Genomic DNA, 16,609 nt, shown 5'->3' on the forward strand with positions numbered 1-16,609 from the left:
TGGTTTCCTCCGTAAAAGAGGTTGAGTGGGGACCAGATAAAGGTGTATAAGATTTGAGTGGCATGAACAGGGTGCGTAGAAATCAGTTGGAAGGATCGATAACAAGGGGATATAATTTTAAGGTGAAAGGCAAGAGGTGTTTAGCCAGCTGGTTTGGGAGTCTGGAATGCACTGCCTGGGAGGGTAGTTGAGATAGATAACCTTAGAACCTTGAAAAGATACTGAGCATTGAAGTGTCACAACATTCAAGGCTATGGATCAAACTCAGGAAGGTGAAACTAGTGTAGATTTAGAGTAGTCTTGTCAGTGCAGACCTGATGGGCCAAATGGCCTCATCTGTACTGTACAATTCTAAGTTTGCAATGATATGAAAAAGAGGCTGTGTGGTAGACAGTATAGAAGAGAATCTTAGACTGCAGGCATGTCATTGAACTGGTCAATCAGTGCAGGGAAGTGAGGCACTCCATTTTGGGAAAGTGAGGAATTCTGCAATAAGTTACATAATGACTCTCATTCCATGTTCAGATCTCTGAAGGTAGCAGGACACATCAAGAAGGTGGTTACAAAGGTTTGCAAATATTTTCATGATTTGAGGCATGCCTAGTAAGAGCAGGAAGATTATACTAGAACTATCAGCATTATTTTAGCAATAATTTTAATTTGAGTAATGCATATAGTTCTAGTCACATCAAGAATGATTGCACAACCATGTACAGAGGTTTTTGTCAGTGTTTGCTCTGAGGAAAGATCAGGTAGGCTAGAATTGCTTTCTTTGGAATAGGAGGGTGAAAGTGTGTATAATTTGGAACAGAAAGTAGATAGACTTCCTCTTAGCAGAGCATAGTAATCAGAATTTAAATTGGAAGGATTAGTGAAGTTGAATTATTGTTTTCATCCAGTGTTGAAGTCTGGAACTCTGATTAAAAGGTGGTAGGGGCAGAAATCCTCTTTAAAGCCACCATGTCTAAGGTTTTTTAATGTGGCATAACTTATTGGTCTGTGGATCTAGAGTTGGAATCTGAATTTGATGGTATAGGTCTTTTTGAGCTGGCTAGTGGACAGTAAGCTCACTAGCCACCTCCTGTGCCATAAACTTACAAATATGTTTGAAACCACGGAGAATTATCACCATTACTCTGTATCCCATAGTGTCACGATTAGATTTTCAGCGACTCGTTACCTAAATTGTCCAGCTGGAGGCTCTAATTTTAAGTTAATGAATTGATGTAACTTTTGAGTTTACTTTACATCCAAGCCCAGTTGCATCTAACCAACTTGTGTTGCAATAAACAAAATAACATTTCATTTTCAATGAATTTGACATTGTTTTAGTCTCCCTGCTATGCACATGGTAACATTTCATTTGAATACTTCAGTAGATGAAGAATACAGCCGTTATTCAAAGCTGCTTCTGGCGACAACACAGCAGGTTTTGCAGCACGTGATAGATAAAGAGCAAGCAGCCTTGTTGAGACAGTATGAAGAGGAGAAAGATACACCTGAAGCCTGCTTTATTGAAGCAGCAATGCAGGAGCTCAAGGTATGATAAACTAGCATTAACAGGCTGTCCTGTTTTGTGCATTGTAGAAGGGCCCTGAATGTTATCTGACTGCAACAGGAATAAAAATTAAGAATTTTTCGTAAATGAAAGCTTATCAGATCAAATGAAAAACTACTGTTGGTACATATTTTAGTATGAGACCAACATCTGGATTGCATCTGTTCTAATGTTCTTGTCACTCTTGATGACACGTATCATATTTGGACTATGACACTTCAAGTCGTAATACCCTGATTTTGCCTTTGACCATTTTTGTGTTGGTAGTATTGTTTAGGTGACTGGCTTTATTTGACTACACGTGGTCAGTGCTAACTTTGTGCTGTTACTGGCAATTATTCATGGTCTTTTAATTTCGTTAGATCAGGCATGAGAGAAATTAGATATACCAAAGGTGTAATTATTTCTGCAGAATACTAGACTTAAATGTGGGGCTTGTACCTCTGCAGATTGAATTATGATCTATCATTGAAGTAATGAGCCAGGCAGAAGTAAAACTTGATTTTGGTTTGCTCATCTAAAAATGATAGGGAATCCTTGCTTTTTGCTAAATTTCTAAAGTTTGAAGGCCTTAGATGACTGGTTTTCCCAGTCCTTCTGATTTTCTTTGGTGACTGGAAGATACTGAAAAATCAGCCTGTAGGTATATATATATGGGTTCTAAAAACAGATTTTTTTGACCTGAAATTATAGAGGAACTGATGCAGAGGAACATTGAGGAATGTTGGCTGTTTTTGCAGTTTTCTTGCATCTTCACACTTAAATTGGTTCAAATGAAAGAAGTGAGATTATGGTGATTATCCTGTCTTAATCTTGCTACCTGAACATGTAACTGGAGCTTATGTTAAATGTTTGTTTATTAACCAGTTCTCCTATCAAGTATTACTAGCCTGAATCTGTAGTGCAATTATTATATTCCCATTTCAAGCTGAACTTTTTGGATTTTGAAATTGCAGTTTCGAGAGCAAGAATTGCTGGGCTGTCCTACTCCAGGGAAGGACGTTCCTGGAGCGGTGTCTAAACTTGAGGAATTGACCATTGTTGATTCAACAGCACCTGCAGAGAATACCACAATATGTGGCAAGAACCAAGTTAGTACCAACATTGCAGGGTGATTTTAATTTGTGTTCATGGGGGTATTTGAAAACAATTAAAATTTAATGTAAGTGTTGGTAATTACTCGACTATTTAGCATCTAGGGGATCACCGGGCTATGTTTAGCACGGCAATTCTTTTGCTGGAAAGTATAACGGGACTTTCAGCAACACGTGGCAACGTGATCAAGGGCAACTGAGTGGCGAGTTAAGTAGTTCACCAGGTTGTGATGGTTTGGACGGCAACTGAAGCAGTATCTCAATGGGCAAACAGTGTCTTTAGTGGAAGGAGGGTTGATGGGAAGGGTAAGCATATTAGGCAAAAGATTCTTCAGCCCAGTATAGCCTACAGGCTTTATTATAGGCATGCACTGTAAGTAGTCAGGTATTGTTAGTGTTGGCAATGATATGGGGTGGGAAGTTTATGAATCAGTTATAATGTTTGGACTGCTACCTGGTAGTCTCAGTTGCCAGCAAGTCAGGGATTGCACAACTGAATTTGTGGCAGTGACTCAAGATAATGGCTTGGTTTTTGTAATGCAATATTTGCTCATTTAGCACTGAATATTGATGTTTTTGTGAATTTTAATCTGTTGGTTGTGTAAATATATATATGTTTAAATCTAATCTGATCTAGTCTGAATATTTCCTATTAGCATGTATTGGCTTATTCATCTGCATTTGATGAAATTATTGATGAATCTCCAGAGAAGACCTTTGCTCCAGCATGCACTGAAGTGGATGAGCCAATTGCTGTTCCTGAAAAAATCAGCGGTGACAAAACAGAAGGAGCTCATGGGACTAATTGTGGCGAACCTGAAAATGGGCCTTCAATTGAGGCTGCTAGACCAAGCTCAGAAACCACCTACTATTATTATTACCAAGGTGAGCCTTCTACTTAAATGGTATCAAATAAATCCTGATGTTTGTCCTGAAAGAAAAGAAACAGCTATTTAAATTATCTTATAAACATGACTGAGTTGTTGAACTAATCTGAAATCTTAATATTTAAGTTCTTGCTTTATTTTGTTTCTGCAAGACTAATTCATTCTTTTTTTCAGCTGAGGATGGGCAATATATGTTTTTGAGCCCAGTTAATGTGCGCTGTCTGGTGAGAGAGTACGGTAGTCTGGAAAAGTGTCCTGAGAAGATCACTGCAACAGTGGTGGAGATTGTTGGACATTCAATGACTGAGGTAGAGTAACTTGCATTTTATTTTATAAATTTGAACATTTTGTTCTCATGGCGGTCTTCACTTTTGGAGCATTCTTTCACTTTTGGATTTCAGTGTTGGCATCCAGTAGTCTTGAATACAGGCAGTGACATGACATTGTTTACTGTATCCCATTGCATAACTTAATTACTATTATGTGGATGGCACAGTTTGGAAGTGTAATGAAATACTTGCTACTTGTCTGAATGCTGCTCTAAGAACATGAGGCTCAACATCAGCCAGGACAAAGCAGCCCCATGATTGACGTCCCATAAAAATCCTTAACAGTTCCTCCCTGCAGCATTGCTGTTTTTGCCACATACAAAATACATAACAATATCTGGCCAAGCCTTCAACCGTATCTCCAAGCCTGTGACCTCCACCACCGTGAAGTTAAGGGTTACTGGTACAAGGGAACATCACTGCCTGTAAATTCAGTTCCCAAGCCCTACACCATCCTGATGTGAAAATATATTGCCATTCTTTTACTGGCACAAGATCAAATTCCTGGAGTGTGTTCCCTAATAGCACAGATTGCCTTCACTTTGACTGCAGTGGTTTAAGATGGCTCAGCATCTTGAAGGCAAATTGCATAGCTTTACAGTAAATACTTACCTTGCCTGTAATGACCAGATTGAGTGAATTTAATACTTAGAAAGTTAAACGTTGACTATGACCTTGGAAATTGGTTCTGTAATGCTTGTTGTGATACTTACTTTGGAATGGTTTTATCTAGAATTCAGTAGACCTTGGGCTTTCACATTAAAGCTTGATTTTTATTCTTTTCGATTACTGTGTCATTCAGTAGTATTATCTAAATATGTGAAAGACCATAAAATATAGGAGCAGAATTAAATCGTTTGGCCCATCAAGTCTGCTCCACCATTTGATTGTGGCTTATATTTCTCCTGCCTTCTCCTTGTAACCCTTGTTTCCTTGCCAGTAAGGAACCTCCGCCCCCCCCCCCAAATTCATCGCTGTCTTAAATGTACTCTGACCTGGCCTCCATAGCCTTACGAGGCAATGAGTTCCAAAGATTCACCACACTCAGGGTGAAGAAATCCCTCCTCCGTTCTTTACTCTGAGGCTGTTCCCTTGGGTCCGAGTCTCCAAGTGGAAACATCTCCACATTCACACGGCCCAAGTGCCTCATTCTTCTAACCTCCAAGTACAGAACCGGAGATCTCAACTGCTGCTCATGACAAGCCCTTCATTCCTGGGATCATTCTTGTAAACCTCCTCTGGATCTCCTCCAGTGCCAGCACATCCATCCTTTGATACAGGCCCAAAATTGCTTGCAATATTCCAAATGTCTGACAATGGCCTTATACAGCCTGAGCAGTACATCCCTGCCTTGTATTCTAAACCTCTTGAAGTGAGTATTAACATTACATTTACCTTCCTAATTGTCAACTGAACCTGCATTTTTACCTTGAGAATCCTCAATTAGGACTCCCATGTCCCTTTTTGCTTCAGATTTCCAAAGCCTTCCCCTTAGTGAATTAATAGCCTATGTTGCCTCTGGGTACTGAAATGCATAACCTCACTTTCTCACCTTGTATTCCATCTGTAACTTTCTTTCCCACTCCCACTTTGTCAAAGTCCTTCTGCAGCCTGTTCACTTCATCACTATCTGCCGCCTTACCTATCTTTGTCATCTGCAAACGTAGCAAAAACCCTCAGGTCCTTCGCCTAGATCATTAAAATATAGTGTGAATAGTTGTGGTTCCAACACTGACCCTGTTGAATTCTACTAGTCACTGGCCGCCATCCTGAAAAAGAATTGTTTATTCCATTCTGCCTTTGGCCAGTCGGCCAATCCTGTCAGTACTTTGCCCCTAATCCTATGGGCTCTTTTTTTCTTCTTCTTTAGCCTCCCATGCAGTACCTTGCCAAAGGCCTTCTGGAAATCCAAATAGATCATGTCCTTTTATCTAGCTTGCTCCTTACCATCTCACAGAATCCATTAAGATTTGTCAGACCTCCCCTTCCCTTGATGAAGCTGTGCTGACTCAGCCCTATTTTCGTGTGCACTTGCAAGTACTCTGTAATCTACCCTTAATTAATAGACTCTAAAATCTTACCAACAGCAGAGGTCAGGTAGAAGAAAGCTCATCCTGCTCACTAATCTTTTCCAGTATTTCACTTAATAAACAGGTAGAATAAATTGAAAAGAGTTGAGGTTCTATTTGCAATACATGGCATGAAGTCACCAGCTGTACAGAATTTGTTTGAATTTAATGGATAAATTCTTGCTGCGGCACTGTATGGTATGGAATGATTTAGTTTAATAACTGATCACATTCCAGCTTGAATAGAAGGGGTAATTGCCATCACTCTTGGTGAAACAATATTATTGAGTTGGCAAATTAATGTGAAGGTCATTCTGACTAACTCTTTTCTCCTCTTATTCATTTGAATTTTCCAAATTAATGGATGTTAGTTGGTAGTCAGAGTTTTCTCATTGTGTTGGAGGCCCTTTGTAGTGCAGTGGTAGTGTCTTCAGATGTAGTAGCTCTTCAGATGTCATAACATCCCTGAATAGATTGACTGAACATATCTCAAGTGAACTGTGGCATCCTTTTTAGCTGAGAGGCGTAAGCTTCTAATGAATGGTGTTATTGCATTGCTTGGTATTTTCCACCACTTACCATTTTAGGTCAAAACAAAATGCCTTGACAAACTTTCGCCTTGTAATGCCTTTGTCCCAGTCTCTTACCCAAAAGTTCAGGAATATCTTGTTCCAACTGAACTTGGCTGATTTTAGCAGAAATCATGGATTGAAGCTCCTTTAATATGGAGTATTTGCCTGTTCAGTCAGTAGAAGACTTATCAATTGGTTGTTACATAAATCTGTTATGCATTTATTGATACGCTTGAACCTCTTTCCACAGGAAGTACGCCGTAGACACCGCTATTTGTGTCATCTACCTCTTACCTGCGAGTTTGGTATTTGTGAGCTGGCTCTGAAGCCACCTGTGGTTTCTAAGGAAACTTTGGAAGCTTTTTCAGGTTTGTTTCTGCTTTGTGAATCAAGCTTGTGAATCAAGATTTGTGTTTTGAAGTTTGAAGTTGTTTCTCCTTTATAGAGGATCTAAACAGAAGGAGATGCCTTCGCTTAAAAAAAGCTCGAGATGAACGTCGAAGAGAGCGTCAGATTGAAATGGAAGAAAATAAAAAGCAAGGCAAATGTGAGCCATCTGTTCCTCTCCACTTATCTTTCAATTCAAATGTAACTTTTGTTCACTAGCTCTTTAATACATTTTCATATCTTTTAGATCCAGAAGTTCATATTGCCTTGGAAAATTTCCAGCAATTTCCAGCATGTGGATCTTCTTTAGAAATTCTACCAAGCATTGTTTCCCCAAACAGTTCTGATGGTGACCCTCTACCCTCAAGTTGTCTTTCAGTCAGTGCCACCCTTAGCAGCAGCCCCAATTTTTTGGCAGGTACGAAATTTGTATCAAAGTTTAGTCTGAGTAGCAAATATTGTTTTATTAGTGCCTTGAATATTCCTTGAACCAGTTATACAATTATTTTGTATTTAGTGTCATGCAGGCAAACATGGTACAAATTTTGTGTAGAGTAAGATTTGTTAACAAGAATGACCATTTAAATAACCTTGGTAATTTGAGTGAGCAGTGTTATTCAAGACAGCACAAAAACCATACTAAATGTTCTACAAGTCCCATCTGAATAGACAGACATGGTGATCATTGTTTAACTATACTTGGAACAAAGCAGTACTTTAAATACTGCAGTAGAATGTCAGCTTAAAATATGCTTTTATTTCTATTGTGTAAGCTTTCCTTGGGGGTGAAAAAGTGCTCATGGTTTACTGCAAATTTTAAATGACTTTCATGGTTCTTATTGCACAACTATTTGTCTTTATCTGTGACGTTGATTAACTGAAAACATTTAAGTTTGGATTGTATCTGTGGAGAGAGATAAAAGTAAATGTTCCAAGCCAGAAAAGCTTAAGACAGAAGTTTTCAGCAAGTGAATATGGCAACTGTAGAAAACAAATAAAAGGAATATCTGCTAAGATTGAAGGGAAGAGAGATGCAATTATAAAAGGGACGATCGACGTTTTGACAACTGAGTGGCGAGTTAAGTAGTTCACCAGGTTGTGATGATTTGGACGGCAACTGAAGCAGTGTCTCAACGGGCAAACAGTGTCTTTAGTGGAAGGAGGGTTGATGGGAAGGGTAAGCATATTAGGCAAAAGATTCTTCAGCCCAGTTTAGCCTACAGGCTTTATTATAGGCATGCACTGTAAGTAGTCAGGTATTGTTAATGCTGGCAATGATATGGGGTGGGAAGTTTAACGTCGATTCTCCTGCTCCTTGGATGCTGCCTGATCTATGCTTTTCCAGCAACACATTTTTCAGCTCTGATCTCCAGCATCTGCAGTCCTCACTTTGTCCTAAAAGGGACGATGCAAAGCAAAAGGGATGGCAATGAAACAAGAAGATAGGTCCGAAGGAAGCGTAACACCAAGAGTTGGTGTCCAGAAGAAATGGGGAAGTAGTTAAGATCAAGATCTTTTGAAATCAGTTTTGAAACAAAGGCTCTAAATGTCCAGTGAAAAGATAGTTGCTATTCTGGAGGCTATTTGACTGACCCATCAAATCCATGTTGGCTCTGTAGCATAAACCATTTGGTCCCATTCCTTACGTGAGAGGGTGAGGATGGTTGTCAGAGTGCACCTATTTTCTGTTCAGTATACTGTTTTTGCTGATCCTTGTGGTCTCCTCAGATATAAGGCTCCAAGCAAATTCACTGAATATTTTGTGGCCCACCTTTAGCCAGAGGGACTGATTATGAACTTGCAATCGCCTCATTTCCACTCTAATCTTTGTGCTTATCTCCTACAGTGGTCAACAAAGCTCAATTCAAAATTAAAAGAATGGCACTAATTGTTAATGAGACACTTAACAGCATCTGGGCTCAACATTGAATTCCACATTTCCACATGATAACATATGTCCCTATATTTTCAGTCAACTGTTGGAAATTATTTTATTTAACCCATTTACATCTCGGACTCAAAAGATCTTTTGTTTCTTACTCGGCACCATTTCCTTTGGCCTTCCATCATAGGAATTTAGGGCAATCAGCCAACATGAGCCTGCTCCACCATTTGAGATCATTGCTAACCATCTACCTGTGTTGTTTTCCTCTGCTATTAATTCCCCTGATGTCATAAGTATATAGATATTTATCTATCTCTTTCTTGAACGTACTTCATGATTGAACTTCCACAGCTTTCTAGGATAAAGAATCATAAAGATTCACTCCCCTCCAGGTGAAGAAATTCTTCCATTCCTCAGATCTAGATGGCCTGCTTAATCTGAGGTTGTCTCTGTTGGCCTGGACCCCTCTGTCTGGTTGTCATTGTGTCAGCCCATTAGAAATGAAAACAAAGCTGGGCAGCTCTGGCACTATCTGTGGAAAGAGAAATAGGTCCAACTCCAAATGGTAATACTGTTTCAGTTGTGAAGAGAAACAATTAACATTTGGAGTCTGATATGATTGTGTCCTCAGATGCTGCCAAATCTGAATATTCCAGCAATTTCTGTTAATGTTCTGGGAACCTGGGTTAGAATCCCACCATAGCAGGTGAAGCTTGAATTCAATAAAGAAGAGGTTGACACCCGTCTGAACTAAAACCGCAACACTCAAAGAGGAGCACTTCACCCTCTACTCTGTAAAAAGAATGTGAAAAGTGGTATAACCTGTTTTTCAGCAACTTTGAGTGGTTAAGTAAAAATAAAGTCCTAACACTCACTCTAAAATCAACAAATAACAACTTATCTAAGTGAACAAATTAACTAAACTATTAACAAACCCAGCAAATCCCTTCTAACTAATAACTATTCCTGAATAAAGCAAGATACAAAAATAGAGTTTAGTTATGAAGTAACAGCCAGGTTACCTATCTTCTGGAATGTTTTGTGCCTTATGTCGATTCTCCTGCCAGGAATGCCTTTTCCATCATTGTTACCGTTTATTATTTAGATGGTACTTTCTCTAAGATAGATGACTGGTAGAGCTTTGGATGAAAGTTAGCTGAGGTCTTTGTCCAACTGCCCCCTTTTGTACCCTTTATGAATATTTCATAAAGGGATTGGTTTTGTGTTGTCAAAACCATCAGATTTAAATTTAATAGGTTTTTGATATCTTAAGTACCTGTTTCAAATTGGCTAAATTCAGAAACCTGTTGTCTTGGTTTTAAAAAAAAAACCTGCTTGGCCTGTTAACTGAAGAAGGGCTTATGCCTGAAACGTCAATTCTCCTGCTCCTCGAATGCTGCCTGGCCTGCTGTGTTTTTCCAGCACCACATTTTTCAACTCTGGTCTCCAGCATCTGCTGTCCTCACTTTCTCCTGGCCTGTTAACTGTACAGCCTTTTGATATGCTTCACTTCAGGCTTTTGGTGTGTTTGCTTTTTAAATCCATGCACAAAAAGCACCATATTTCAAAGGTACCATGCAATGCTCTTTTTCCTCTCTTTCTCCCCCCCCGCCCCAGCATTTTACAAACACCAAATTTTAACTTCCTCCCAGTCTGCAATTACTGTACCCAATTTTGCAACACCCATCATGGCAGGTCAAGTTCAAATTCAATAAAGACTGGATTAGATTCCCTACAGTGTGGAAACAGGTCTTTCGGTCCAACCAGTCCACACTGACCCTCTGAAGAGTAACCCACTAACTAATGCACCTAACACTATGGGCAATTTTTCATGACCAATTCACCTGACCGGCACATCTTTGGTCTGTGGGAGGAAACCCACGCAGAGGCGGGGAGAACGTGCAAACTCCACACACCGTTCCACACAATCGATCCTGGTGCTTTGAGGCAGGAGTGCTAACCACTGAGCCACCAAAATCTTGAATCAAGAGTCTAATGATAAAGCCATTGTTGATTGTCAGGAAAAACCCATCTGGTTCACTAATTTTATTTAGGGATGGGAACTGTTGTCCTTACCTGGTCTGGCCTACATGTAACCCTGGATCCACAGAATGTGGTTGACTCTTAACTGCTGCCTGGCATTTAGGGTTGAGCAATAAGTGCTGGCCTAGCCGGCTTTGCCTATGTCCATGAATGAATATTAAAATCAACTGATTAAGTTGTTCCCTATATATTGCACATAATTGCTTGGAATAGGCTCCCTTTCACACTCTAAACTCTGGAACGTGGATTTACAAAACATTTTACTGTGGACCATTAACCTCAACACATCTGAGCTCAATACATACTGTGACACAGCATGACATAAATAATGGGGTTTAGCAAACGTTTCATCTGATAGCTGCAGCAGCAATAATAGATTCATTTATTTAGTCTCTTGCATAAAGTTATGAGCTTGAAGTGTTCCAAGGGTAAAGGGAATATATCTTTCAAAGAGTAAGGTTATTATTTCTGGATAAGTTGGTATTGATAATTACTTGTAATATATCCGTGGCTGCCTTTCATATCTGGATAACAGCAATTTTAAATGTTAATACATTGCAAACTTGCTAATTTATATTTTTGTGTAATTAATTCATCACTTGAAATTCTGTAACCACACCTATGGGTAATAAAAAAAATTTGCTGTAGATGCACTAACGCCACGTGAAATGGTGTCACTTTATTGCACATTTATCAGCAGGGAGGGGTTATCTGTCCTACTTTTAAAAGAAGACTTTAACAATGGATGCTTCATGTTGTGCAACTCTAGTTCTTTGGAAATGAGCCAACAAGTTCTGTAATTGGGTAGTTTTCCAAAATTGAAATGACTTGTAGATTTTGCATTCAGTTTTGTACTTCACTGAAATATTGGTGGTCACGCTACCATTTTAGGTCTGAGTTGAATGAGGCTGCTGAGTAAATTGGAATTTTAAACTTTTAGTTTCAGCCTAGTTTTGCAGTGTTTATCTTCGAGGCAACAAAATGCTAATTGTCTTTAATTGAAAAGAAGACAAGTGGGGATTTAAAGAAAAATGTCTATATTGTGGTGCTGCTTGTGAAACCTTGATAATTGAATAACAAATTCACAGCTGAATTTTACATAATCTTTATGAAGTGCTTTTTTACAGAGGCCTCTAGTGCAGTGGTATTGTCTCTACCTCTGAGCCAGGAGGCCCACGTTCAAGTCCCACTGTTCCAGGGGTGTGTAACACCTAATCACTCTGATAAGAGGTATTATCTGAGCTTGCTTCACAGCTTTCAGCTCCTAGGTTTGGGGAAGTTTTACCTCCGGCTGATGAATAGCTAGCTGTTGTGATTCAGTCTGTTCTACGTAAGATGTTAAACGAAGCAGAAACTGAAATCTGGTGTTCAGCAAAATTCCTGGACTTAACTTTATTTGACCTGGTATGAATGATATGGTTACTGGGGCGAGGCATCTGTGATATGTCCTGTCTTGTAATCTCTTTATTTTTGTAATGATTTGACCTAGCTGGAAACGTTGGAACTGCACAAAGTGAATGCTTCTGAATCACTTCTTAATTCTTCCTGTAGAATCAGCATTGAATCAATCCGTCCTTGCTTTTAGTCCAGGGAATCCTCCTCAGTGTGTTGGCAGCTTGGAAGATGAAGCGTGCTTTCCTTCATTTGCTCAGGTAATTTCAGTTGAGGTGAAAATGGATAACGTATTCAGGCATAAATATGCACTTCTGGTGTGAGCAGGTTTTGAATACAAAATTGTGCACAAGTTACTTTTACCAACCAAGATTAAAATTAGGATAATGCTTGGTTTCAAGTTGTGTACCTTACTGGTTTCTCAAGAAATGGAAGTAGAGGTCTGAGGATTAAAGGCCTCTAACTACCTGGAATTTGGGAACAGGGTGCTTATTTTGAGGGGGTTAAGAGAAATACTTATAGTACAGTATGGAGAATTAAAGAAAAGGAACGTTATACTCCAGCCACAAATTTGTAATCTGTTAGGTCGCATTTTTTAAAACTCGTGTTGACTAGGTTCATCCAACTGTCTGAATTCTATGAATCATCTTGTGTAGTTTTTATGAAAAAATAACTTGGGATGAAATTTAATTGTTTCATTGGAATTAAATGCTTTGAGGAAATCTCTTCTACTCCCCCACATCTCTTTTAGACTCCTCTGTGTTTTTAGCTTGTCAGTCACCTAGGCTTGGTTGAGTTGCGGTTTCCTCCGGGTAACCATTCTAGAAAAGCTAAATTTCTGTCCTGCTATTTACTTTAATCATCATCAATCTGATGTCTACTCAGCTGTTAATTAAGCACAGTTGCTGAAACCCTCTTCCATGCCTTTCACAGCTCGACTCTCTCTGAACTGCTGTACCTCTCTTCTGCATTCCACAAACCATAGCTTAGCTACGTTTGACACCTGATACAATACTGTCTGAAATTTAAGTTCCTTTTGTATTTAAATCCCAAATAGTCTCAATCTTCCCTATCTCCAGCCTTCTACTCTATAATTTCTCCAATATCCATGATCTTCTGTCATGTTGTGCATTTCTTCCCTACACCCTGCTGCTCTATCTCCATCTTTAGTATAGATCCTCTTTAAAACTCATCTCAAGTTTTTTGTCACACTACCTAGTCTCTCCTCCTCTGGTTTGGTATCTATTTTTTTCTCAGTCCTATGACATAATGTTTTCAACAAACGTTTTAAATACCGGTACTTGGTATATTTTTCCTTACAGATGTTGAGGGATGGGAAGGCTAAGGCAGAAGTGTGGCCCAAAGTAACTCCAAGAAAAGGTGATATTTTCTAAAGTATAGAAACTTTTAACAAGACTGTAATTGTGTTAATGATGATTTTCACATAGGGAGGTTGGAATACTGATTGAAATTGTTTTGACAGCAGAAACCAGTTTGATGCCCCCACCTGCAGCAGATAGTGATGGAGAGAGTGACATTTCAGACCGTGTACCTGTACCAAGCTTTCAAAATTCCTTTAGTCAGGCTATGGAGGCAGCATTCCTCAAGCTTGATAGAGTTCCAGGCCCAGAGTTCTGTGCAGGTAGGTGGTTTGCTCCTCTTGGGAGGGAAGGAAGAGGAAATTGGTGGTTGAATTAAAGGCAATAATCAATATGTTGACATTAATTTGATTTTAGGAAATGATGTATGGTTGTAACATTAAAATTTTGCTCACTTTGGCACTATGGGTTGCTCATGTAATTGTGAGCTGTGGACTCAGCTGTATGATGGAATGAGCCTGTTGCCAGTACCGCTTTAGAATACGTACAAGGAAGCATTGGAGTATTTTGGAGAGACTTTTATTGGTTTTATGGTAATTATTTAAATAGTTCTGAATAAAGAAAGTGTATCTCCCCAAATGCAATAATTTTTCATGTGATGGAATACTGAACATTTGCATCAAGTCTCTTGAATATTTAAATAGCCAGTGATCAATTCAAAAGAGGTCCTTGCAGAAATTGCAAGACAGTATAGATTAGATAAATACAAAGCAGTAGTTTTCTTTCAGTTTCAACTGTTCACTTATTTAGATTAGATTCCATGCAGTGTGGAAACAGGCCCTTCAGCCCAACCAGTCCACACCGACCCACCGAAGAGTAACTCTCTCAGATCCACTTCCCCTCTGACTAATGCACCTAACACTGAGCAATGTATCATGGCCAATTCACCTGACCTGCACATCTTTGGACTGTGGGAGGAAACCGGAGCACCTGGAGGAAACCCACGCAGACACGGGGAGAATGTGCAAACTCCACACAGACAGTCGCCTGAGGCTAGAATCTAACCTGGGACCCTGGTGCTATGAGGCAGCAGTGCTAACCACTGAGCCACCGTGCCACCCCTTGTGTAATGCTCCAAAAAGCCAGTAAATGAAGGGTAGAATTGGAGTCAATCTCCACACATTTTATATTATATACATGGAAAGCATGCACCTAACCCCACAACCGCTTTATTCTGTCTCCGGCTTAAGTCACCAGTTCATATCTACTATTTGTTTACAATTAAATGCAATGAATATATAACTAACACTTTACAGAACAATGTCCCCATGTCTTTTCACAACAAGCAGCAAACCAGATTTTAAATATTTAGGGGTACATGAAGGTTTTTCTCCTCCTCATTTTCAAAATTCAAAAGTAGGGTGACATAAGACACAGAACAGACGATTCATTCAGCCTCCTGGGCCTGCTCCATCAATCAGTGTCATGACTGATCTAATTGTGACCCAAATACCACTTTCCTGTCTGCATCCAATAATATTTAGCTAACTTAGCCTTGAATATATTCAGTGACCCAGACTCCAATCCTTTTCTAGGGAATTGTGTTCCAGGACATGATGTGTTGTTCTATGTAGATAATTTGACTAATACATGCAGATAAAGTAATCACAGTTGCTATTGGGTAATGACAGCACTATTTCGTCTTTTGGTAATATAGTTGACTTTGCCTAGCTGCTTGAAAAGGCATTAGGATTAGTGAGAATCTTTCATATATACAGTAAGAATAATCAGATCTTGCTGAGAAGCTGTAGAAAGGTGTTTTTGTATTCTTTCAAAATCCGCATCCGACACTTGGCTACTCTTCAGCTGGAGTGATTTAATTTGTCATTTAGCAAAATGTTTAAAAAAACAACTGGTGAATAATGCTCCCAGTGTACCAATGAAATGAATAAAATACTTAGCGAACAATTAACTTTAAAAGTAGGGATGTGGACATTTTTCCTCTAATTATGGATCCTTTTCTCTTGCAGAGGAGAGGAATCGGAAAAAGAAGAAAAAAAAGCAGATGTTGCTCTTCAGTACTTCGGTAGTTCACACAAAGTAATGTAGGCAATCATTGCCCATTTCACCCATTTCAGAATCCCAGGCAGCCAGTGCCTGTATTTGCATTCATTGCTGTCTGTGCAAAAATAATTTTGTTTGCTGCTATAGTTTGAATTTTTGTTGTATTTCAAACCTGGAAGATTACATCATTGGCAATTGTTTGAGTGGCTTGTCATTGAAAGTTTGCCTCCTGTTTATGTATACAGGTTTCACAGCTTTGAGGTTAAACATCATAGCCAATTTATATAGCTTGTGACATGGGACTTTTTTAAACAAGGGAAATTCCAATAAAATCTGGAGCTTAACTTCTGTTATGTGGACAGTGGGGGCTAATTTCTTTTTTGCTGTTATCACCCTCTACCCCAATTATTTTGTAAGTAATTGGCACTTTATTTTCTTTCAGCTAATATTTGTCATTGTTAGTCAGGTGGTGTTTTGGCCCATCTTATCCCTTCCACCAACATCACTGAAGATTTGTAAAATATTCTGCACCTCAAAATCAAATGAATCAGTGATAAACATTGAATGGGCCTGTAAGTATCACTCCTAACAAGGTTATGCTACTGGTGGCACAACATAAATTAAAATTAGCTGGAGTTTCCCTTTTTTGAAAATTTTAATTTGAAAAGTATCTTTTTTAAAAAAGTGACTGTCAAGTATCTAATGAAGTGTTGAGTTCAGCTTTGTTACTTCTACCCTTCACCTTTTTTTTCATGCAACAGCAGAGTAATAGATGCAATAAAAGACTCTTGTGCAGTGTGTTCATTTTCTGCCTTCTCCCATAAAGGGGTCAGTGACTACTGCATGATGCTCTGGAAAACCATAGCCATTCACTTAGAATGACCAGTTTCTCTCATACAATTGGAATCTTTAGATCTCATTTAGTTTGAGGGAATAGTCAGTCAATCCTGGCCAGGAAAACCACTGATCTGCCCTAGAAAAATAATTTACACAAGACTTCTTTTACTGGC

General features: G+C 39.1%; 1 protein-coding gene across 4 annotated transcripts in view; it reads left to right on the forward strand.

Annotated features, from left to right (window-relative positions):
- Positions 1–16,385, forward strand: part of rnf10 (ring finger protein 10) — a 28,731-nt gene extending 12,346 nt beyond the window's left edge. The window contains exons 7-17 of one of the 4 annotated variants that reach the window (XM_072587241.1): positions 1,380–1,540; positions 2,515–2,649; positions 3,309–3,537; positions 3,714–3,847; positions 6,760–6,877; positions 6,955–7,056; positions 7,144–7,314; positions 12,376–12,476; positions 13,539–13,596; positions 13,700–13,858; positions 15,566–16,385. In XM_072587241.1, the coding sequence (XP_072443342.1) occupies positions 1,380–1,540; positions 2,515–2,649; positions 3,309–3,537; positions 3,714–3,847; positions 6,760–6,877; positions 6,955–7,056; positions 7,144–7,314; positions 12,376–12,476; positions 13,539–13,596; positions 13,700–13,858; positions 15,566–15,639 (1,442 nt within the window). In that variant the 3' untranslated portion in view covers positions 15,640–16,385. Of the gene's footprint in view, positions 1–1,376; positions 1,541–2,514; positions 2,650–3,308; positions 3,538–3,713; positions 3,848–6,759; positions 6,878–6,954; positions 7,057–7,143; positions 7,315–12,375; positions 12,477–13,538; positions 13,597–13,699; positions 13,859–15,565 lie in introns of all 4 variants that reach the window. The other 3 variants (XM_072587242.1, XM_072587238.1, XM_072587239.1) reach the window with 3 other exon arrangements.
- The last annotated feature ends 224 nt before the right edge of the window (positions 16,386–16,609 follow it).

Source organism: Chiloscyllium punctatum, chromosome 17 (genome assembly GCF_047496795.1).
Source record: "Chiloscyllium punctatum isolate Juve2018m chromosome 17, sChiPun1.3, whole genome shotgun sequence".
NCBI lineage: Eukaryota > Metazoa > Chordata > Chondrichthyes > Orectolobiformes > Hemiscylliidae > Chiloscyllium > Chiloscyllium punctatum.